The sequence below is a fragment of the Tupaia chinensis genome, unplaced genomic scaffold (genome assembly GCF_000334495.1).
Source record: "Tupaia chinensis unplaced genomic scaffold, TupChi_1.0 Scaffold000627_1, whole genome shotgun sequence".
Taxonomy (NCBI): Eukaryota; Metazoa; Chordata; class Mammalia; order Scandentia; family Tupaiidae; genus Tupaia; species Tupaia belangeri.
Genome location: NW_006160147.1, coordinates 1,392,366 through 1,416,599, shown reverse-complemented (window position 1 = coordinate 1,416,599; position 24,234 = coordinate 1,392,366). Strand labels below are relative to the sequence as shown.

General features: G+C 52.7%; 1 protein-coding gene across 1 annotated transcript in view; it reads right to left on the bottom strand.

Annotated features, from left to right (window-relative positions):
- Positions 1-24,234, bottom strand: part of PPFIA4 (PPFI scaffold protein A4) — a gene marked incomplete at its 3' end in the record, with an annotated part of 58,617 nt that overhangs the window by 11,707 nt on the left and 22,676 nt on the right. Inside the window, exons 12-26 of the mRNA XM_006159351.1 lie at positions 24,135-24,210; positions 23,785-23,847; positions 23,029-23,120; positions 20,984-21,092; positions 18,111-18,319; positions 15,996-16,236; positions 15,537-15,572; positions 15,226-15,359; positions 14,779-14,945; positions 11,080-11,173; positions 10,534-10,615; positions 9,467-9,667; positions 8,460-8,522; positions 4,320-4,346; positions 818-993 (exon numbers count right to left, since the gene is read on the bottom strand). Of these exons, the coding sequence (XP_006159413.1) occupies positions 818-993; positions 4,320-4,346; positions 8,460-8,522; positions 9,467-9,667; positions 10,534-10,615; positions 11,080-11,173; positions 14,779-14,945; positions 15,226-15,359; positions 15,537-15,572; positions 15,996-16,236; positions 18,111-18,319; positions 20,984-21,092; positions 23,029-23,120; positions 23,785-23,847; positions 24,135-24,210 (1,770 nt within the window). The remainder of the gene's footprint in view (positions 1-817; positions 994-4,319; positions 4,347-8,459; positions 8,523-9,466; positions 9,668-10,533; positions 10,616-11,079; positions 11,174-14,778; positions 14,946-15,225; positions 15,360-15,536; positions 15,573-15,995; positions 16,237-18,110; positions 18,320-20,983; positions 21,093-23,028; positions 23,121-23,784; positions 23,848-24,134; positions 24,211-24,234) is intronic.

Genomic DNA, 24,234 nt, shown 5'->3' with positions numbered 1-24,234 from the left:
TTCCTAAAACTGCCCACTCCTGGATCCACGGCCATCCACCTTGCTCTGCAACTCAAATGCTACCAGGCCTAGGCAGGCAATGCGAGTGCATGGAACAAGCTGGAGGGCTGGGGGCCTGGAGAGGCCCTACCCTGTCCTTGCGGGGTGGCTCTGGGTGCAGTTCCCATGTTAGAACGAACTGATAGAGCATTCAAGTTTTCAAGAGAAGTCAGAAAACCAGAAGGTTGTATAAAATCTCCTACTGTTTAAACACTGGCAACTAAAATTGTCATTTTAAAAATTCATGTGGGCCAAACAAAACACATTTGTGGCCAAATTCTGCCCACGGGCTGCCAGTTTGGGACCTTGACTGCAGAGCAGATCTTTTTAGCCCAGAGAAGAAGAAAACTGGATGGCATGCTATACAAAAGACGTGGGTCCAAGCTGAGGCTCCGACAGGGGATGCTGGTGGGGCAAAGAACCCAAAAGACCCTGCGCCTCCACCGGGAAGGAAAGAGACACCTAGATTAGATCCCAGGTTCAGCTTGAGTCCTTCTCAGGCTGAGCACAGAATTCAGCAAGTCCAAAGACAAGCGATGAGATTCAGACCTGGGGGGAGTCTCAAAGATGAACTAAAGAGAAACGTTTTTTGTGTCTTAAGAGTTCATTATGTGAGGATCGAGTCCCCAGACTGCAGTAGGAGACAAGAATTCAATAGGGGACTTTCCCCACAGGGCGCCCTGTTACCATCAGAACAGGCTATTCCTGGAGACAGACCCCCCTGCACAGAGCCAGGAGACCCACGTCGGGGAGGCAGCCCGGGCTCCGCCTCACTTACCGATGGAAGCTGTCTACCATCTTCAGGTGGACCCGCAGGTCCTTCTTGGTGAGGTGATCCAGCATGCGAGCATCCACCAGGCACTCCATGAAGTAGCTGCGGTACTGGGGCAGCCCCAGGCTGGGCAGCCAGTCGTTCCCAATCCACTCGTGATTCATGTCCCCGTAGGCCAGGGTCTGGGAACGAGGAGGAGGTGGCTATGTGGGAGGAAGGCAGTGCCAGCACGCTGCAGCTGGCATGTCTGCCTGGGAAGAACATTAGTCCTCCCCCCACCCACGAGGGAGGAAGGGCAGTTCATTAAAACCTCAGCTCATTTTCACCACAGGACTGTTGTAGAGGGAGGTGGGATTCTAAATGGAACTTTTCATGCCCTCGAAATGATACAGCTCCGCTCAAGTATCAACTATCCACACTAAGGGGCAGGAGCAGCCATCCAGGCAGCGGACCTCGGAAGTGTTGCCTGTCAGTTCTGGAACATTTGCAGGGCTGTGCAGCAGAGTGGCCTTCCTGGTTCTCAGGGAGCCACAGCCCACTGAGCCCAGGGCAGAGGCATGTGACACAGGGCAAAGGACACCAGCCTCACTCTGGGAATAGATGGCCTCACCATCCACAGGGCAGTTAAATGCTGGCTCACGACAGGAAGTGGGTGGCCTGTGCCTGAACGGCCAGCACTCTGTCCTCCAGGGCCTTGTCCTCCACTGCAAGGACTCTCCATCCTTTGCTGGAGAGCTCCTTGGCCTGGTCCAAAGACGTAGCTTCTGCTGTAAGCAGGATGCCCCTGACCATTCACCTTTAGCAAGCTTTAGTTCTAACTACAGCAGTCATTTTTTCCTTACTCTTTTCCTTAATATTTTTAGGTTGAAAAATTCTATTTTTGTGGCCCAGCCTCATTGGCACAGGTGGAGAGGTAATGAACTGCAGTGCTGGAAGCCACATGGCTGACCCTGGGTTTGGATCCAGTCGACCTGAAAACACACCAGGCGTGCACATGCCCTCAAGATCCTAATGAGCTGGAGGGCCACAATAAGGGGATCGCGGAGTGACAAGGCCCTGGCAAGGCTGCCTGTCCCTCTTTTTCCTGCATACATATTTTTCTTTGAAAAAATTGACACCATTCTTTGAATAAATAAAAAAATAAAAGAATGCTATTTTGTTATCTTCTGAAATAAAATAGCTGGTACATATGAAACTATATGTAGCATACCTTCACTATAAAGCTTAAAAATAGAGTTCTTGGGGCCAGCAAGTGGAGTGGTAGATGATGTACTGGACTCCCACACAGCCAACTATGGTTCGGGCCCTAGGCCAGGTGGCTTGAAAGTCATACCAGGAACATGTGCATGTATGTCCAAAATCTCCAGAGGAGAATGGAGGGGAAGGAATTGCAGTGTGGCCAACCCCCCAGGGGGTGATTTCTAACTTTCCCGCTCATTGTCTCTGTCTGGCAAGCATACATGTCTTATGGTAAAAACCTTAAAAAAAAAAAAAAAAAAAAAGGAGGTCTTGTCTACAACCACCCTAAAAAACTTAAAAAAAAAAAAAAAGGAGTTCTTGTCTACAGACACCATGCATGTTAAGAACTTGGACATGGTCCACACTGTCACATCTACCCATGCTCCGTCCACCCCCCCCCCTTTCCCACTGCTCCTCTAAGAGATTAACCATTACGCTGTTTCTATCATTTCCTTGTTTTTAAAAAAATGCTTTAGGGCCAGCCAGTAGCATGGTGTTAGGGTGGCAGGATCCCACATGGTGCAGCTCAAAGTTCAGACCTGAAAGTTTGAAAAACACACCCAAGGTTATGTGTATGGGTGCCCCAAATCCCAAAAGGAGAGAGAGAGATACGGAGGGGAAGGGATTGCAGTGTGACCATGTCCCATGGGTGGTGCTTTCCCACTTTCCCCCTCTCTCTTTCTCTGTTTCTCTCTGGTGAGTACGCACACTCCTTGGAAATTAAAAAAAAAAAAAAATGTTTCCAGTGTTTACAATCACCAATGTACAGGTGGCCTCCTCATCGACTAGTTCCATATTCAGGGGTTCTGTATTCATGGACTGAAAACATTCAGGGCAAACAGTGGCTGCATCTGTACTAAACATGGATGGACTTTTTCTCTTGCCTTTCTGCCCTACACAGTGCAGTGTAACAACGATGTACCTAACACGTACATCGTATTAGTTAGCACAAGTAACCTAGAGATTTAAGTACGAGGCAGAATGTGTACGGGCTACGTAGCATGCAAACACCACACTATTCGACAGAAGGGACTTGAGCATCCCTGAATGTTGGTATCCTCAGGGTCCTAGAACCAATCCCCTTTGAATAGCAAGGGACAGCTGTATGTTTCTCTAAATATTGTACATTAAGCTTGCTTTTTACAAATTTTATTATCTAATTCTGTAAGTGCTTTGGGATTTGCACTTTTCATTCACCATTAAATTTCTCGGGGTCACCCATTTCCTCTGCCAAATCATATTCTCCTGCCTATGGCACAAGCTATCGCTGGCGTGCCAGTGCCCTGTGGGTAGGTTTGCCCTGTAAGAGTAAACAGCGCTGCTGGGGAAAGCAGGTGGTCTGGAGGTTAAGACAGTTGGGTCCCACATGGCCAACTACATGGTTTGAGTCCAGAGCTGGTAGCTTAAAAAACATGCTGGGTGTGTGTGCACTCATGCCCAAAATCCCAGGAGGAGGAGGGAGGAGAAGGGGCTGTGGTGGCCATCATTCCCCACCCCCAAGCTCTCTCTGGTGAGTTCACACACCCTACTGCAAAACAAGACAAAAAACAGGGCTGCTCTGTGCTGCACTCCTTCTCACAGGACTCTCACCACCTGACACTGGCCCTCTACTTATGTATTCGTATTGTCTTTGCTCTCTCCTGCTATTGCTTATTGACCCCAAGCTCTCTCTGGTGAGTTCACACACCCTACTGCAAAAAACAAGACAAAAAACAGGGCTGTTCTGTGCTGCATTCCTCCTCACAGGACTCTCACCACCTGACACCACCCTCTACTTATGTATTCGTACTGTCTTTGCTCTCTCCTGCTATTGCTTATTGATATTACCCTTTGTTTACCATCCTACGAGGTTTTTGTTTGTTCACTTCTGTATCCAGAGAGCCTAGAAAGGCTTAATACTTAGTAGATGCTCCATAAATATTTGCTCACTGAATTTCTGAATGACAGGCCTCTGCTCAGGCCTGCAGGGGGTAGTCCCTGAGATGCAGGGAGAGGAAGAAGACTCACAGCAATCTAATTCAGCATTCCTAGGGAGAGAGCCAGGTGAGCTGGGGTGCAGCCCTCCAGGGCTCCTCACCTGTGAAATCAGAACAGGCAGCTAAAAGGGAGCTGGGGTGGGCGGGGGTATTGGGCAGAAGGAGGCAGGCTGTGCTCAGGACTCTTCTAGTATGGAGAGACGCACACATGCTGGGACTCTGAGAGCTCTGTGGGGAGAGAACCCCTGGAGGAATACTGTGCTGAACCTCTGGACAAGAGAAGGGAGCCTTACCTGGGCCCAGCTGCCCTCCTCACTGTCCTAGCAGGAACCAGTGCAGCATGTCAGGGGAAACAGGCAAGGTCAACACACCCGGCAGCCTCCACCCCAGGCCCCGGGAAGAGGGAGCAGATATCCCCATAGCTAGGTGGGTGACTAGGGAAAGCTCATTGCGATGGTTAAGAGAGGACAGAGCTCATGTGCCTGGTCATGTCTGCCATGAGGGGAGCAAACATGTGTGTGTGTGTGTGTGTGTGTGTGTGTGTGCATGAACACATAACAAAAACACACGTCCACACCCCCAGACTAGACTGGGAGCTGGGCAAGAGGCTATACTCTCCCAACTCTCCCTGTTCCTCCAGCGAGGACCAGGCACAGGGCAGGGACTCCGGTGTATCCCAGAGCAAGGCGAAGCCCCACAGCCCGGCTCCTCTCCACTCCGCACACCAGTAACCAAGGGTAAGCCTGTGACCCCAGAATAAACTCCACACACACGCACACACATGTGCGTGCACACACACACACATGCACACACTCATGTACACACAAACTGTTCACGATCTCACGCCTTTCCTCACAAACCTCCACCCTGAGGACAGAACCCAGTCAACACGTCAGGGACCCAACTTTGCACTAGGACTCCTGCCGTCCTCGGACTGCCTACTCCTTCCCCTCATCCTCGTGGGAGCCATCAACCCTTAGTCCCAGGCCCAAGGCCCAGGGCCAGACTCACTGTTTTAGTGGACGTTGCCAGAGTTTCCATCTCTTCGTGGGTGACCCAGACATTCCCGGAAGACTGCAGGCAGAGAGGAACTGTAGCTGATCCTGGGTGGGGTTCCCTGGGAGCCCCATCAGACTGCAAACCCCAAGGACAGGGACAAAGCTCCCTCCCCAAGTCCTCGCATAGGCCCAGCCCAGAGCTCTGCACACGTAGAAGCAGAAGACACATCTCTTATGCCCACACCCAGGCTGCCCCTGAAACAGAGTGCTCTGTGAACGTTTCCTGGATAAAAAACGAGGATGGACGGAGGGCACTGACCCAGAATGGGGGCTGACCCCAGGGACAGAAATGAACAGTGGGAGGGACCAGTGGATGGCGCAATGGTTACGTCACCGGACTCCCACATCGTCAACCATGGTTCAAGTCCCAAACCTGGTGGCTTACACTTTCACCGGGTGCATGTGCATGCATGCCCAAAATCCTGAGAAGAGAATGAAGGAGAAGGGATTGCAGCATGGCCACCCCCCTGAGAGGTGATTTCTCACTTTCTGTCTCTCTCTCTCTCTCTCTCTGTATCTCTGGTGAGAGCACATGCCCTAAAGCAAAAATCTCTCCAAAAAAATAATATATATATATGGGAGAGGCCACCCTGGGGTCCAGAGAGCAGTCTGCATTCCTGTGTTCAGGGTCTGAGGACTAGGACCACATCCACAAATGCCCTCCCTCAGCTTCCCCCAACCTGGCAAGAACCCAACTCCCTTCTTGGAAACTCAGCCCAGGGACCTGGCCCAGCTGGGCAAGGAGGGGTGGTGGGGAAATGCAGCCATGGGTGGTGTGTGAGAGGCAGGGAACCAGGCCTGCTGGTGCCCTCCTAGGATCATCGGCACCCCCTCCTGAAGCCCTCTGTGGGGTGGGAGGTAAGGGGCAGGGCACCATGCTAGTGTCTTCTCAAAGACCGGGGGAAGACTTTGCAGACACTATTCCAAGGGCTCCCTCCGGGTGAGGGAGAGGCAACTCACAGTCCTGGAAGTGGGCGGGGCTGAGGGGCTGGTCAGCGACACCATCTCCTGGATGGCCAGCCGGCGCCTTGGGCCGTGGAGCATGGTGTTAGGGTGGCAGGATCCCACATGGTGCAGCTCAAAGTTCAGACCTGAAAGTTTGAAAAACACACCCAAGGTTATGTGTATGGGTGCCCCAAATCCCAAAAGGAGAGAGAGAGATACGGAGGGGAAGGGATTGCAGTGTGACCATGTCCCATGGGTGGTGCTTTCCCACTTTCCCCCTCTCTCTTTCTCTGTTTCTCTCTGGTGAGTACGCACACTCCTTGGAAATTAAAAAAAAAAAAAATGTTTCCAGTGTTTACAATCACCAATGTACAGGTGGCCTCCTCATCGACTAGTTCCATATTCAGGGGTTCTGTATTCATGGACTGAAAACATTCAGGGCAAACAGTGGCTGCGTCTGTACTAAACATGGACGGACTTTTTCTCTTGCCTTTCTGCCCTACACAGTGCAGTGTAACAACGATGTACCTAACACGTACATCGTATTAGTTAGCACAAGTAACCTAGAGATTTAAGTACGAGGCAGAATGTGTACGGGCTACGTAGCGTGCAAACACCACACTATTCGACAGAAGGGACTTGAGCATCCCTGAATGTTGGTATCCTCAGGGTCCTAGAACCAATCCCCTTTGAATAGCAAGGGACAGCTGTATGTTTCTCTAAATATTGTACATTAAGCTTGCTTTTTACAAATTTTATTATCTAATTCTGTAAGTGCTTTGGGATTTGCACTTTTCATTCACCATTAAATTTCTCGGGGTCACCCATTTCCTCTGCCAAATCATATTCTCCTGCCTATGGCACAAGCTATCGCTGGCGTGCCAGTGCCCTGTGGGTAGGTTTGCCCTGTAAGAGTAAACAGCGCTGCTGGGGAAAGCAGGTGGTCTGGAGGTTAAGACAGTTGGGTCCCACATGGCCAACTACATGGTTTGAGTCCAGAGCTGGTAGCTTAAAAAACATGCTGGGTGTGTGTGCACTCATGCCCAAAATCCCAGGAGGAGGAGGGAGGAGAAGGGGCTGTGGTGGCCATCATTCCCCACCCCCAAGCTCTCTCTGGTGAGTTCACACACCCTACTGCAAAAAACAAGACAAAAAACAGGGCTGTTCTGTGCTGCATTCCTCCTCACAGGACTCTCACCACCTGACACCACCCTCTACTTATGTATTCGTACTGTCTTTGCTCTCTCCTGCTATTGCTTATTGATATTACCCTTTGTTTACCATCCTACGAGGTTTTTGTTTGTTCACTTCTGTATCCAGAGAGCCTAGAAAGGCTTAATACTTAGTAGATGCTCCATAAATATTTGCTCACTGAATTTCTGAATGACAGGCCTCTGCTCAGGCCTGCAGGGGGTAGTCCCTGAGATGCAGGGAGAGGAAGAAGACTCACAGCAATCTAATTCAGCATTCCTAGGGAGAGAGCCAGGTGAGCTGGGGTGCAGCCCTCCAGGGCTCCTCACCTGTGAAATCAGAACAGGCAGCTAAAAGGGAGCTGGGGTGGGCGGGGGTATTCGGCAGAAGGAGGCAGGCTGTGCTCAGGACTCTTCTAGTATGGAGAGACGCACACATGCTGGGACTCTGAGAGCTCTGTGGGGAGAGAACCCCTGGAGGAATACTGTGCTGAACCTCTGGACAAGAGAAGGGAGCCTTACCTGGGCCCAGCTGCCCTCCTCACTGTCCTAGCAGGAACCAGTGCAGCATGTCAGGGGAAACAGGCAAGGTCAACACACCCGGCAGCCTCCACCCCAGGCCCCGGGAAGAGGGAGCAGATATCCCCATAGCTAGGTGGGTGACTAGGGAAAGCTCATTGCGATGGTTAAGAGAGGACAGAGCTCATGTGCCTGGTCATGTCTGCCATGAGGGGAGCAAACATGTGTGTGTGTGTGTGTGTGTGTGTGTGTGTGCATGAACACATAACAAAAACACACGTCCACACCCCCAGGCTAGACTGGGAGCTGGGCAAGAGGCTATACTCTCCCAACTCTCCCTGTTCCTCCAGCGAGGACCAGGCACAGGGCAGGGACTCCGGTGTATCCCAGAGCAAGGCGAAGCCCCACAGCCCGGCTCCTCTCCACTCCGCACACCAGTAACCAAGGGTAAGCCTGTGACCCCAGAATAAACTCCACACACACGCACACACATGTGCGTGCACACACACACACATGCACACACTCATGTACACACAAACTGTTCACGATCTCACGCCTTTCCTCACAAACCTCCACCCTGAGGACAGAACCCAGTCAACACGTCAGGGACCCAACTTTGCACTAGGACTCCTGCCGTCCTCGGACTGCCTACTCCTTCCCCTCATCCTCGTGGGAGCCATCAACCCTTAGTCCCAGGCCCAAGGCCCAGGGCCAGACTCACTGTTTTAGTGGACGTTGCCAGAGTTTCCATCTCTTCGTGGGTGACCCAGACATTCCCGGAAGACTGCAGGCAGAGAGGAACTGTAGCTGATCCTGGGTGGGGTTCCCTGGGAGCCCCATCAGACTGCAAACCCCAAGGACAGGGACAAAGCTCCCTCCCCAAGTCCTCGCATAGGCCCAGCCCAGAGCTCTGCACACGTAGAAGCAGAAGACACATCTCTTATGCCCACACCCAGGCTGCCCCTGAAACAGAGTGCTCTGTGAACGTTTCCTGCATAAAAAACGAGGATGGACGGAGGGCACTGACCCAGAATGGGGGCTGACCCCAGGGACAGAAATGAACAGTGGGAGGGACCAGTGGATGGCACAATGGTTACGTCACCGGACTCCCACATCGTCAACCATGGTTCAAGTCCCAAACCTGGTGGCTTACACTCTCACCGGGTGCATGTGCATGCATGCCCAAAATCCTGAGAAGAGAATGAAGGAGAAGGGATTGCAGCATGGCCACCCCCCTGAGAGGTGATTTCTCACTTTCTGTCTCTCTCTCTCTCTCTCTCTGTATCTCTGGTGAGAGCACATGCCCTAAAGCAAAAATCTCTCCAAAAAAATAATATATATATATGGGAGAGGCCACCCTGGGGTCCAGAGAGCAGTCTGCATTCCTGTGTTCAGGGTCTGAGGACTAGGACCACATCCACAAATGCCCTCCCTCAGCTTCCCCCAACCTGGCAAGAACCCAACTCCCTTCTTGGAAACTCAGCCCAGGGACCTGGCCCAGCTGGGCAAGGAGGGGTGGTGGGGAAATGCAGCCATGGGTGGTGTGTGAGAGGCAGGGAACCAGGCCTGCTGGTGCCCTCCTAGGATCATCGGCACCCCCTCCTGAAGCCCTCTGTGGGGTGGGAGGTAAGGGGCAGGGCACCATGCTAGTGTCTTCTCAAAGACCAGGGGAAGACTTTGCAGACACTATTCCAAGGGCTCCCTCCGGGTGAGGGAGAGGCAACTCACAGTCCTGGAAGTGGGCGGGGCTGAGGGGCTGGTCAGCGACACCATCTCCTGGATGGCCAGCCGGAGCTTGAGCCGATGCAGGGCATTGCTGATGCCAATCTCCCGCTGGATCTCTGTGTCCGACAGGGCCGACATGATGGCACCACTTTTGACGTTGGCCCGGCAGGCAGCCACATACCAGGCTGGCATCCCCACCCAGAGCTGCAGACACGGGCATGACAGGGGAAACACTCAGTCCCTCCCAAACCCCAGGCCCTCCTGCCAGGGGCTTGGCCACACCAATGGGCAAGGCCAGGCCTCACTCAAGTACTGCAAATGCAGAGCACAAGCACTTAGATGTGGACATGACCACCATCAAACCCCTCCCCAAGTTACAGATTAGAAACCTGAGACCTGGGCCAGCAGGTGGCGTGGTGGTTAAGGGCGCTGGACTCCCACATGGCTGACCATGGTTTGAGTCCTGAACCTGGTGGCTTGCTTTCTCACTTTCTTTCTCTCTATCTCTATCTCTGTCCCTCTCTGGTCAAATTAAAATAAATAAATAAAGGTAAATAATTCTAAAAAAAAAAAAAAAAGTTAAAAAAATTAAAAAAAAAAAAAAAAGTTAAAAAAATTAAAAAAAAAAAAAAAAGTTAAAAAAATTAAAAAAAAAAAAAAAAGTTAAAAAAATTAAAAAAAAAAAAAAAAGTTAAAAAAATTAAAAAAAAAAAAAAAAGTTAAAAAAATTAAAAAAAAAAAAAAAAGTTAAAAAAATTAAAAAAAAAAAAAAAAGAAAAAGAAAAAGAAAAAGAAGCCTGAGACCTGGAAAGGTGAGGGCTTTTTCCAGCTACCGGGAGCAGCTATAAGCACCAAACACCTGGGAAAGCCCAAGGCCTCGGCGTTTATCCTCTTCCTCCTGCCTCAGCTACCATGGGGCACCAGTCTGTCCTCACAGTACCTGGGACACAGTAAGACAGGCATGTGCCCTCGTCCAGGGAGAGACATGCTGGGAAAGTTCTGGGGACACCAACCCAACCCAGGCGCATCCTCCCCTCAAGCCCTGAGTGGACCCCTCTGCCCAGGCTCACCTCCAGCCAGGAGACCACGGTAGGGCCGTCCCACTGAGCAAAGGGCGTGCCTTTTCTGCGGGCATCTTCAAGGAGCTGGTGTCTTACAAGAAGAGAAACAACAGACTCACAAGTTGGTCCTTCTCTCCCAACCGTCCCTCGCTCCTGGGAGCCATGAGCTGTGCCAAAAGCTGGAGCCCACTCCCTCCACTCCCCACCTGGGGCTTCCCCTGCTCTGGCTGAAGCAACGTGACATAAAGAAACAGAGCAGGAACTCGCCACTGGCCTTGCTCTGTTGGCACCTGGCACATACCAATCGACAGTCCAGTCTGCCCTGCCACAGACTCACAGGTCTTGTCACTCCAGCAGAGGCCCCTTCCTTCTCCCTAGGCTCAGCCTAAGAACCTGCTCCTGGGCCCTGCTGTGCTCGCATGGACCAGGTCACCTCAGTTCAGAAAAGGCCTTGCTAGACTCTGGTGCCTGAGCTCAGCCCCGCGGTCCCCAGGGGAAGGAAGAGGAATGAGGACCCGGGCCCCACCCTGGCAGAGCTTGGCTTGTGGCTCTTACTTCTTCTTCAGTCGCCGGTCCTTTTCTGCCTGGGTCCCCAGCTTGGCAGGCACCATGGGTTCCTGCAGACTGAGCTCGGAGTCCGTTAGCAGAACTAGGCAGGAAGAAAGGGGTGTGTCAGCCAGGCCCTGCTGTGCTTCTCCATCCTGGCCTGGGCCACGGAAGGGAAGCGTAAGTAGCGGAGCCCCTTAGCAAAGGACAACTCAGGAAAGCAAGGGCTTCACAAGACCCCAGCCCCCATTACTTCTGGAATCCCTGCTCAACATTCTTGCACCCAGGCAGTCCCTGAGAGGCACCAACAGTCATCTCCAGCCAGTTTCCCACTGGGAGTCACAGCCCTGAGGGTGTTTTCCAGCCGGACGGACCAAAGTTGTCCCACCCCGGGATCCTAGACAGAACCTGGTCCTCCCCAGCCAAGGTGCCAAAGCAACCCCAGGCTCAGGAAGCAGCTTAGCCCGGCTAGGGCACACTGAGGGTGGCGGCTCTCGCCTCAGTCCCTGTGGATGTTCAGTAGCCCAAAACTGCAAAGGGAAACACACGTGGTTCTGTTTTGTATGAAGGATCTCTTCAGACTGATGGCAGAACCCTACAGAATTCATGGCTAGGGATCACCTCCCCCAGTGCACCATGGGCAGCAAGTGTGGGTGACCCAGACATTGAACTGAGACGCGATCCTAAGTTTAGACGTGAGGAGCAGAGGGAATCCCAAGGCGCCATACCATGTGTCTCTCCCACTGGTCGGCCCTCTACTCCCCTCCACCTCACCCAGCAGCCTATTCTCCTCTCCCTCCCGCACCGTCTCTCCTCACTCTGCTGCAGCATTCTTACTCACACCTTCCTGAGGTGCAGGGAGGTATAATTATGCATCTGGGTTCAAAGGGTCGTTTCTTCTGGTTGCTCCTTGGCAGCAGAGACCGTAAATCCTTATGAGCTGGCCAGGCCCAGCCACCCAGTCCCATCTCCCCACTGCCCCTCCACTCTGGACATACAGAATTATATACAAAACTCTCACGCCCGCAAGTCCCTCCTCCTCTCAGGCCACACTCCCGCCCCTGACACCCAGACCTCTTCTTGGCTTGCCCAATTCCTTTGTAACCTGCAAGTTTCAGTTCCGATGTTACCCAGCAGAAGTCATTCCTGTCACCGGCACTGGTGACTCCATGGCTGGATGCTGAGTTCTAGAAGCATCCTGACATATCTCTATCATGTGACACGTGAAAGTTACGTGTGCTTAATGAACAACAGATACACACGCACATACAGATACACTGTCGTAGGAATAATCAGTGTCCCAACACAAGCTTGCACGGTACAGATCCCATGCCCCGAGGCTAGATAGGGTGACCGGTGGCTACACTGTCCCATAGGGCCCATGTTCACGTCATGTGGCACGTGACTGTCTATTTTGTCTTGGAATCGTTTCTTTCTTTTCCCTTTTTTTTTTTTTTTTGGAGAGGTTTTTGCTATAGGGCACATGCGCTCGCCCGACAGAGAGAGACAGAGAGACAGAAAGCAAGAAATCGCCCCCCAGGGGGGATGGCCATGCCGCAATTCCTTCTCCTCCATTCTCCTCTCGAGATCTTGGGCACGCACGCACACGCGCCTGGCGTGAGTTTTAAGCCACCGGGTCCAGGAAGCAAACCGCGGTTGACTACGTGGGAGTCCAGCGACATAGCCATTACGCTAACTGCTGGTGCCTCTTTTCCCTTTTCATTAGACACAGAGCTCCTGGAAGAAATGAACTATCACTCCAACACCTAGTACTAAACCATACCATAGTCACTCAGTGTCTGTTAAATGAATGGCAGAACAGATGTTGAAAAGAAAGGGAGGGAGCGAAGGAAAGGGAGGAGGAGAGAAGTAAATAAATAAATTAAATTAATAAAGTTAAATAAAATAATTCTTTAAGAAAAAATGAACCAACTCAGACCAGCTCTGTAGTCTGATTTAGGTGGCCAGATCCCACATGCTTACAGCATGAAAAACACACCAGGCACATGTGCACGTGTGCCCCAAACCCCAACAAGACGAAAAATGGAGAAGGGATTGCAGCAGGACCATGCTCCCTTAGGGGAACGCTTTTTCTGTTACCCTCTCTCTCTCTTGTGAGTGCATGCACCCCTTCGGCAAATCAAAATAAATAAATAAATATAAAACAAAAACAAGCAGGCTATCCCATGGCCTGGTGGATCCCATGTAGTCAGCCAACTTCATGGTTCAAATTTTGGACCCAGTGACTTAAAACACATGCCAGGCACATGTGTGTGTGTGCCTCAAATCCAGAGGAGATGGAGAAATGAAGAGGAGACTGCAGCATGACCATATCCCATCAGGTGGTGTTTTGGTTTTGTTTTCGCCTTCTCTCTCTCTCTCTCTCTCTCTCTAGCTAGCTAGTACACACACCCTCTGAAAAAATTTTTAAAAAAAAAAGAGTTTTAAATAGAGACCAGTTGTGGTGTGGAAGTTAAAACAGCTGGATCCCACGTGGCTGACTGTGCAGTTTGAGTCCTGGACCTGAAAGCTTGAAAACATGCCTGGCACACATGCATGTGTGTCCAGCATGCCAAGAGGAGAATGAAGGAGAAGCAACTGTGGCGTGGCCACCCACCAGGGGGTGATTTCTCACTTTCCCCCGCTCTCTCTTTGTATCTTTCCAGCAAGCGCACACACCCTACAGAAAGTGTTTTTCTTTAGTTAAAAATTAAGTCATTAGTTAATTAAATTAATTAAAAATGAAAATACTTGGAACCAGCAGTTGGTGTAATGGCTATGTTGCTGGACTCCCATGTAGGTGACCACAGTTCAAGTCCCGGACCCAGCACCTTAAACTCATGCCAAACGCATGTGAGTACATGCCCAAGATCCCAAGAGGAGAATGGAGGAGAAGGGATTATGGCATGGCCATCCCCCTTTGGGGGTGATTTCTTGCTTTCTGTCTCTCTGTCTCTCTGTCTCTCTGTCTTTCTGGTGAGCTCACGTGCCCTATAGCAAAAACCTCTCTAAAAAAAAATAAATAAATAAATAAAAAACCTCTTGGCCCAGCCTCAGTGAGGTAGGCAGTGAAATGTTGAACTACAGTGCTGGAAGCCACATGGGCAGCCACAAGTTAAGGTCCCCTGACCACCAGGGACACAGCGGATGAACAGATGCCCAAGGTCCCGAGCAGATGCAGGACTGGGGGCAGGGGTCACAGCATGACTGGGGCCTACCAGGGGTGTCTCCCTCTCTCCCTCCCTCTCTCTTGCTCATGCCTATATGCACATGCTCTCTATCATGAATCAAATTTTTAAAATAAACTTACAAAGAAAAAGGGAAAGAAACAAAGAATGGACTCTTCTAAACAAAGGACCAAGAAATGTCTCTGGAAGGTTCTGAGCACAATACATCAGACAACCTGCAAACCAGAAGCCACAGCAGAAGACAAGCCTTCCCCTTGGTACAGGGGTCCCTTCAACACGCTCCAAAGAGCCACCGGGCGTTGCCAGTCACTTCCAGGGGAGGCGCCTCCCACCTCCTGAGCAGTGCATCTGGGGAAAAAACAGCTCGAACTGCAAACCCTTCTCCAGAGTTGCCACGGCCTGCCTGTGGCTTCCACCCACCAGTCCCCAGGAGGCAGGCAGGGAAGGCCAGATCCGACCACACCTCCTGCCTCTCACTCCCCTGTTCCCACCCAGACTCTTCTAGGAAGGAGACAGAGACCATGGCCGGTGGCTCCATCCCGACTCAGCTGGATCAGCCTGCCCTTCTCCTTCTTCCCAAACAGGCGGCCGATGGACGACTTGATGCCCTTGCGCTTGGCACCCTTGTGCAAGGAATCCTGGCTGCTGTTGCTGCTGCTGGGGTTGCTGCCCTGATCCTCCAAGGCACTATGGGTGACGGCCGGCCGGGAGCAGGTGGAACAAGAAGAAACACATTTACATCACAGCAGGAGGTGGAGGCCAGAGCTTGGGAAGAACACACACTAAGTGTCAGGACTGGGGTGGTGTGAGAGGACAATCAGAGCAGGTGACTGAGGGAGACCTGGGAACGTCCTTCCCTGATGGTGTCTCCGTGAGAAGGGAGACATCCAGGTGCCTGGGGCAGGTGAGGGGCAGTCCCTCCGGCCGAGGAGGGAAGTGGGAAGACCAGAGGGGCCACTGCACTTACCTTTTGCCTTCATCCTGGCTCAGGGCTGGGTGGCCAAGCTTCTCTAGCCGCAGCGTCCTGGGTGAGGAAGGAGGAGAAGTCTCACATTTTATGGTGGCTTTATCCTCTCGGTTCTCTTCCCGAGACACTGGCGACTGAACAGACAGTGGAGCCGTCAGGGGGTAGAGGGAGAGACGCGGGGCCTGCCTACCCAGCCCAGACAAGGCAGAGGAGCACAGAGAGGTGCAGAGGGGCGGCCCTGGGGGAGAAGCCAAGGGAAGGGCCTAGGAGCAGTCACCCCGCCAGTACCTGGGTGGTCAGGCGGCACTCACCAGAAGCTTCCGCCTATGCTTCCTTAAGTCACTGGGCTGGAAGAGAGAGTGCAGGGTGAGCTCGGCCTCGCCTCAGATGCCCGAACGCCAGCCCCAGGGGGACCCAAGTTCTCGGGATGAGAGGAGAAAAGCCAGTGCCTCCTGAAGGCCTGGAAAGAACACCACTGCAGGACAAGCTGCCTGGAAAATCAGGTCAGGTGCCCTCTGGGAGAGTAGCGGGGGTGTGGGAAGGGGGAGCTTCCTGGGTGTTCAGGACTTATCCAAGGGAGAGGGCCCGGCAGAGATTACCTAAGCCCTTTCCAACCAGAGGACACACTGGTGGCCTGGCATGCCAGAGTCTGCACACACCACGAGGATACAGACCCAGTGAGAGAGAGCGCACATAGTATGGCCCTCAGAACCTCACCCCTGCAGAGCCCAGTGAGGACAGGCTGCCCAGCCACTGCCCAAGGCTCTCACCAGGGTCATGACCCCCATTCTGTCCAGGTCCTGAGCAGCACTGCGGGAGGTGAGCTTCGGTGTAGATCGGCCGCTGAGTGGAGGGGACGCACTGGCCAGGGACAGGGCAGTCAGAGAGGTGGGGATGGAACTGCGCTTGCGCAGCTGTGTCAGGTTAAGGGCCTCCATGCTGCCGCTGGTCACTCGCGTCTCAATCTCCTCGGCCCGGAGCTCTGTGGACTCCTTCTCTTCCTGAATCATCCTGGGAGGTGAGCAAAGCGGACCTCAGTGTGAGCCCAGCAGGGACCAGCAGGAGGCAGGGCCAAGCGACACCTGCTCTCCCTGCCCTGTGACCACATAAGGAGGCCACGCCCGCAGTACCCTGCCGTTTCTGGCCTCACTCAGATACATGAGGTCTGGCAGACGTGCTTGGTCTATCCCACTGGAGTAGTCTCTCTCTCTCATCAGCTGGCCGCCCTCCCCAGCTTAACAAACGCTGTTGCAGGTGAAGGAGACAATTTGGCCAGTGGAACCCAAACCACCTCAGCGGTCAAAGTCTTGGCCTGTGCTAACTACAGGGGCGACTCCAATTAAGGCACTTCGCTCTCCATGCCTCAGTTTCCCTATTTTTTTATGCAATGTCCTGAGTAATTCCCAAATGCAGGACTTTTCCCTGGTGCCAACTCCCAGTGGAGTTTTCCTGTCCATGGAAAAGTGAGAAAACAGTGCTAATGCATGTGTGTGCACACTACAAACGTACACACATACATACGCTGATGCAGGGATGCCAACTGTCCTTTGAGGAAGACTCGTTTTTATGCTGCGAGTACATCTTTCTTATTTTAGAGATATTCAAATGTCGTTTTCTTTCCCTGCAGAATGACTGTGGCAGCAAATGGTAGTTATCTTTAATGTTCTACTTTGAAAACTAAAAAATTGGGGCGGCTGGCAGATGGCACGGCAGTTACACCGCTGGACTCTCAGGTGGCCGATTGCAGTTCAAGTCCTAGACCTGGTGGCTTGAAACACGGCTGGCGCATGTGCACGTGTGCTCAAGATCCGGAAGGAGAATGGAGCAGGAATTGCAACATGGCCATCCCCCTGGGGGCAATCTCACTTTTCCTCTCACTTGCTCTGTCTTGGGGGAGCACGTGTACCCTAAGGCAAAAACTTCAACAAAAAAAGAAAAAGAAAACTTTGGGGCCTGCTGTAGCAGCATAATGGTGACACAGCGGTGGCAATGTTCCACGATGCTGAAGCCACATGGAAGTCCCAGGCTTCCTGAGCATGCCAGCCTCCTGCATGCCCATGATCCTGGCCAGCTGAGGCTGGGAGCAACTGTGGCATGAAGACTCTGCTGGAGGTGCCTATCTGTCTCTCACTCTCAACTCTCTGAAAAAAAAAAAAAAAAAAAAAACTTTAAATTAGTTAAGTAATTGAATTAAAAGTTGGAGGTGAATATTGGTACACCTCTTTTTCTCTGTATATGTGTGTTTTCTTTGTAACTGGCCTGTGAAACCCAGAAGCCTGGGAACCACTGAACCCAATGACCTCCGCAGCCCATAAAGCCCTGATATATACTCGGGCTCAGATTTTCTCTCGCCGTTTGTCACTGGCATTGATAAATTCACTAAAAAGACAGAGCAAAGTAAAGGTCTTTACAACTTTCCCTGCCACTGGGTTCTGTTCGATGCCTCATTAGGGATGGGAGGCATGGCGCAGTGACCGAGTTCAGACCTGAGTGTGAATCCTGGCTCTGTCACTATATGGCTCTGGGCAAGTCTCTCCAGCATTCTTCCCTTGTCTGTACAGGGGTCCTACTGCCTGCCTCAGGGGCTGTGCTAAGACTGACAGCAACAGGTAAAGCTCCCACCCTGACCCATGCCCTGTGAGCCCGGTTAGCCGCAGGCAGTCGCAGTCTTCAGGGTGGGATGAGGCCCGAGCAGTGGACCTGAGGCCCTGTCCCGTCAGTCCAGCACTGGGCCAGACCCTTGCCAATGCCCACAAAGGGTCCCTAGATGTTGGCACTCTGAGGTGCAGCTCAGAGACGAGTCAGCCCATCTACAGTGTTTCCTGCAGGGCCCACACACAGGGCCCGACCTTCAGGGCTCCTCCCACCGGCCGCCCTGCTCTAACCTGATCTCCTCGTTGATGGCATCCAGCTGCTCCTGCAGCATCATGGCCAGGGTCTGGGCATCGGAGTGGCCGCTAGGGGAGACAACATCCACGGAGCCCACTAGACCCCCTGGCTCGTCCTCATCCACGTCAGAGATCTCAGGGTCACTGTCAAAGGCAGGGGCGGCCGTGGGGGCCAGCACTCCAGGCAGTGGAGATGGCTCCCAGTCCTTGGCAAAGGAGAAGGGTAAAGGAGCAGGAATAAGATGCCCCAGAGAGCTGGGGAGCAGGGCCTCCACCGCTCCGCAGCAGCCTGGACTCCTGTAGGAGCTTGTTAGAAACACAGACTCTCAGGGCCAGCAGGTGGCATGGTGGTCAAAGGCACTGGACTCCCACATGGGTGACCACAGTTCAAATCCCAGACCTGGTGGCTTGCTTTCTCACTTTCCTTCTCTCTCTCTTCATGTCTCTTTGGTCAAATTTTAAAATAATATTAATAAATAAAGTTAAATAAAATAATTCTTTAAAAATAAATAAATAAATGCAGACTCTCAGGATCAGCAGGTGGCATGATGTTTAAGGACACTGGACTTCCACACAGCCAACAACAGTTCCACAGTTCGAGTCCCAGACCTGGTGGCTTGCTTTCTCTCTCTCTCTCTCTCTCTCTCTCTCTCTCTCTCTCTCTCTCTCTCTCTCTCTCTCTCTCTCTCTCTCTCTCTCTCTCTCTGGCTCTGTCTCTCTCTGGTCAAATTAAAAATAAATAGTCCTCCTCTTCTCACAAGTGGCCTGAGGTGATCTTTGAAAATGGTTCATTATTCACTTGACCCAGAGAACCCCACAAAGTCATGTAAGTCAAGAGGTTCAAATCTTCATGTTCACTTTAAGAACACTCGTGAAACTGCCCAGGCCATCAAGGGTATGTATATCCGAAAAGCCACCAAGTGTCTGAAGGATGTCACTTTACAGAAGCTGTGTGTGCCATTCCATCTTTACAATGGTGGAGTTGGTAGATGTGCCCAGGCTAAACAGTGGGGCTGGACACAAGGTTGGGAGCCCAAAAAGAGTGCTGAATTTTTGCTGCACATGCTTAAAAATGCAGAGAGTAATGCTGAACTTAAGGGGTTAGATGTAGATTCTCTGGTCATCGAGCACACTCAGGTGAACAAGGCACCCAAGATGCGCTGTCATGTACAGAGCTCATGGGCGGAGTAACCCACAGGCGAGCTCCCCTACCACACCTAGACGATCCTCACTGAAAAGGAACAAATTGGTCCTAAGCCAGAAGAGGAAGTCACACAGAAGGAAAAGATAGCCCAGAAGAAACTAAAGAAATAAAAACCTATAGCATGGGAATAAAGTCAGCATAAATACATGTAGCTAAAAAAAAAAAACAAAAAAACATGTAGATAAAAAGAAAAGCGAAAATAAATAAATAAATAAAGTTAAAATAATTTTTAAAAGGATATTAAAAAAAAAAAAAGAAATGTAGACTCTAGAGCCACACTCCCAGACTAAATGCAAATGCAGGTTTAAAATCTGCATTTTAATAAGATCCCTGAGTGATCTGCTTGCACATTAAAGTCTAAAATAACACTGCTCTACCTCAAAGAGCTAACAACGATCAGAGTGGTGACGATCAGATTTCAGAGAGAGACAGTCTTGGTTTGAGTCTTGGCTCCACCACATACTAAGCTATGCAACAACAGGGAAGTTACTTAACCTCGCTGTGCCTCAGCGTCTTCATTTCTAAAACGGGAATCTCAGTACTACTCGCCCCAGCAGTAGCTGTGAGGAGTAAATGAGGGAACATACAGAATGCCCTTAGCAGAGTCTGGCTCAAAATAAGCACGACTTACAGGCTATCAGTTCCCAAAGGCTATCACTCACTAGATCCGGAGAACAGAGAAGGCCCCGCAGGCCTGACTGTCTCACGTCTCCGAGCTGCAGCACGTCACAGGACCCCGGCCCACCCAGACAGCTCAGCAGAAATCAGTCCACGGACCTCGTCAGCAGACAGAACCCCATAAGAGAAGGGGGCAGAACTGGGCTAGGAGAGCGGGAAGGGCAGGGCGGAGGGAAAGGAAGGCCCAGGCCCAAGTGCTCTTGCACTCATCCTCTCTGACCAAAGTCCCAAAGTTCCCCCAGAGTTTTCTAAATTCAGCAGCCTTCAGACTGAGCTTCTGGAAGCTTCAGTGTTATTCTAACCAGAAAAACAAAGAAGTGGGGCAGAGAGAACTGCTGTGGCTTCCCCTCAGACAAGGGGTTTCTTCTGTTTCCATCTGTATCTTCTGGTGCCCCAGAGCACTGACAGGACCTGGGCTCAGCACAGAATATGATTAACAACATGGGGGCCAGAAATCAGACATCCCCTAAAAATGGAAGTCTGCCTTTTTCTACCCCTTATCTTTCCTCATTTTCCCCTAATCTCCCTAGACAGATTCAGACAGCATGAACCCACAGCTGCTTCTCAGAAAACTGCAGAGCCATCCCAAGGGCCAGTTAACCTGTCATCCCTCCCCACTCTCCCCATAAACCACAGCTTTTGTTCCGGAAAGCGTGCCAATTCCATCTTACCCCTGTGTCCTGCATCCCCCGCCCTGACCACCAGAAACACACGCCAGCACACCCAGGCACACGCGCACACGCTCCAGCAAGGCCCCAGGGACTGGCTGGCCGCCCCCGCGCCCCCACCCCCCACCAGGAGGCCAAGGCAAGAGGGGACACAGCTGTTGCAGCTGACGATGGCCCCAACCCCAGGGCCGCAGCTGTCGCTGACATGGGGATGGCGAGGGGGTGGATTTGCACCACACGCCAGCCGTCTGTGTAACTGGAGCCAGGCACGCGGCTGAACTGACCCCAAACTCCCCAGGGAGCCCCGTCCATCCTCTCACCTTGGCAGACTCTTCCCTCAGTGCCGAGTAGCGACGGTGCAGACCAGGGGGTGCATGGGTGGCAGTGTTCAGGGAGAACCGCACGTCTGCTGCACTGCCCATGTGTGACCTTGAGTGTAGGAGGAGAAAAGACAGTCCCTGAGGACAGAGAACCCCAGCTCACACCACTGGGTCCCAACAATCAGGGGGTCTTCCGCTCAGAGAAGTCTTAGTAGGACAAAGAGTTATCATACATGTTCCGAGGGTTGCCATGGAAGCAAGAGATCAGATTTCTTCTCCGGTGCTGCAGGGTCAGGATGACCCAAGCAGAAAGTTCTAGGAAGCAGCTTTCTACTTAGCATTAACAAGACCTTCTAATAGCAAGCGTTGGCTCCTGGTGGCTTTTAAAAAGCTGAACTCCCCAGCAAAAAAGTATTCAAATGGAGGCTCTCTGACCATCACTACGAGTGGTGTGGAAGGGCTCCGTGTACGTGGAGAGGCTGGTGGCAATGATCTCTGAAGGTTCATTTAACTCGTGTCCTTGGTCTTCTCCCCAGAGATGTTTCTCAGGTCTCCCCATAATCTGGACTGAACCTCAGGCTGGAATTCAAGCCAGACACACCCCTATTCCCAGGAAGCTTAGAGGCCCTGACACAGCCTCAGGTGCACAGGCGAAACCACTCTGACTATCCCGGGGGTCTAGCACAGCTCTGAGATCTCTGGGTCCTAGCACAATCCTTAGAAGTATCTAGAGGCCACCCGTAGTGAAACTTCTTCCCTATGGCTTTGCAGCTTAGAACTCTTGCAGGAGCTCAGAACAGAGGGCAGACTGAGCCTACAAAAGACTCCATGAGGTAGAGAGGGGAGTTCCTACCTATCCCCCCTTTTTCCCTGCAATTCAGCCCAAATTCCATGATGGGACTCGTGATTCTACCTTCAAAGCCAAGAATTCACAACCATAAAGGAAGGCAAGCAGTGGCAAGTGCCTGGTGCGTTCTGGGCCACATCTCAGGAAGGTCTGGTCCACCCACAGAAGAGACAAGTAGGAAGAGCCCCTATTACTGTCACGCCTCTGCTCCTTGCTTCTCTCTGCACCCCTATACAGCAATTCCTAATGAACCTGACGATAGTATGTACCCGACACCCACAGGCTTCTCTTCTTCAAGCTCAGTATCCCTTTCCTTGATCCAAGCACGACCCTCCACGGACTTCCTGTTTTCGTGGATGCTGAGCCCTACTCCCTGATAGAGCAAGGGCCAGGCCACAGGGAACCACAAGACCTACGAGATTCCAGTCTGGAGAGAGAACAGCCAGGAGCTCCTGGGACTTCGAGTGGCATCATCCACTTCGGTCTCCTCAACCTTCACTCTGCCTCTCTGGGCAGAGAACCAAGGGCAGGCTTGAGGTCTGAGTCCAAAGCCAGTTACTTCACAACACATGGAGAAAAAATCCAGGGGTTTCCTAAACACGGGCCTAACTCAGGCAGTCGGTAGAAAGCCACACTCTCCATCTCCTGAAGTGTTTTCAGGCAAAGGGAGGCTGCAGCGTGTGAGTATCGTGGCACCTCAACCCCCAACAGGAAAGAGGTTTTAACGCCTCACTGCCATCTCTCTCCTGCCACCATTCTGCCTTGCCACCTGAACTTAGGTGGCCCTCGACTCTCAAACAGCAATCCCCCAGAGCCCTAAAGGCGGTGTCCCAACAGGACTAAAGTGAGTGGCTCTCTCCCAGCGGGCCGTGTGGGACGTGAGTGAGTACACTACTCAGCAGACCTCTCTGCTGGGCATGTCCTCGGTCAGAGGCAGATGCATAGCCCGTGTCCCCAGACACAAGGAAGAACACCATCTGTCTCCTTGCCTCTCGGCATCATTCAGCGGACAGCGCTCCCTGCTAACCTGCCCACATGAGCTGGGGGACTCGGACCACGTTCTCTGAGCCTCAGTGCCCACCCTACACAGGAGGAGGACCCCAGGGTCCTGGGTGGTCAGTAGGCGGGGGGAAGTCTCCTTCCCCAGGGTCCAGGCAGGACCCCATCCCGGCGTGCTCAGCCTCCCACGCTCCAGTACCTGGAGTGGATGCCATCCACAAACGGCCCCCCTCGACCCTTCAGCTGGTCCACCTCTTGGCGCAGCTTCTCAATCTCTTCAGACAGGCGGCCCTGTGCCAGGCAGACCCAGGGTGGGATGGGGGCCAGGGAGGGGCAGAGAAGGGAGAGTGGGAGTCAGAGGGGGATAAAGAGGACAGCAGAGCTGGGAGAAGCAGAAGAATGAGCTGCCAAGTCCAAAGCCAGGGGCCCCAAGTGGGGCCCACGAATGACACCAACAGAGAAGAGGCCATGGCACTGGAAAGTGAGCAGAAGGGCCAGCAGAGGGGCAGGGCCGGGGTCAGGACAGGGGTCTGCTGTGGAAGACTGGTGGGGCAGGTCTGCTGGCTCAGAGCACAGACACACATGCCTCCCAGGCCTCCCAGACGCCGTTGACCAGGGGCAGCGGCCAATGCTCCTGGAATCACCAGCCTTGCCTCACCGAACATTGAGGTCCCCACTAAATCCTTTGGCTGAGCCCCTCATGGGGCCTGCCTCTCTGCTGCCCACCCTGTGCCCTGCACCTATGGCTCAGCTTCTTTCGCTGAGGGTAGTGACGTACGTGCTGTGATGAGCTACAGGGAAGAATAATGAAATCACACATGCATGTGAACTAGCATATAAGCTAACACGGTGCTGGGCAGCAGGACAGCTGCGTGAAAACAAGGCGTGGGCCTTCCTCATGGCAAGCCAGCCCCCCAGGCGGGGCAGGCAGGGCAGGGCTGGCCAGCAGGGGTACCTTATGGTGGTGATGCTCCTCGATCTGCCGCTGGGAGCTCTCCAACTCCTGGATCAACGTGTTCTGGGGGAAGATAGCATTGAGCCAGGGATCCCTGCCCCGCCAGCTACCCTACTCCAACCCCGATCTGACCTGTAGGGTCTGCTCTCCTAACCCTAGCTCTCCAGGCCGGCCTGCCCCTCCCCAATCCGGGTGACTCCAGGTTGCTCGTTTCTGGTCCGCCCTGCCAGCGCCGCCCCCTGATTTATGTCTCCCATCCCAGCTCCGCCCTTCCAGGCAGCAGGCCCCACCCACACCCGTGCCTCACCCCGCCTCCTCCCGCCGGCCCCGCCCACCCAGGCCCCCTGCACCTTCTCTTCCAGAGCCGCCATGCGCTCCTTGAGGTGGAGCTGCAGGCGCTCGTTGGACTCGCTCAGCAGCCGGTCCACGGTGTCTGACAGCCGCTTTGTG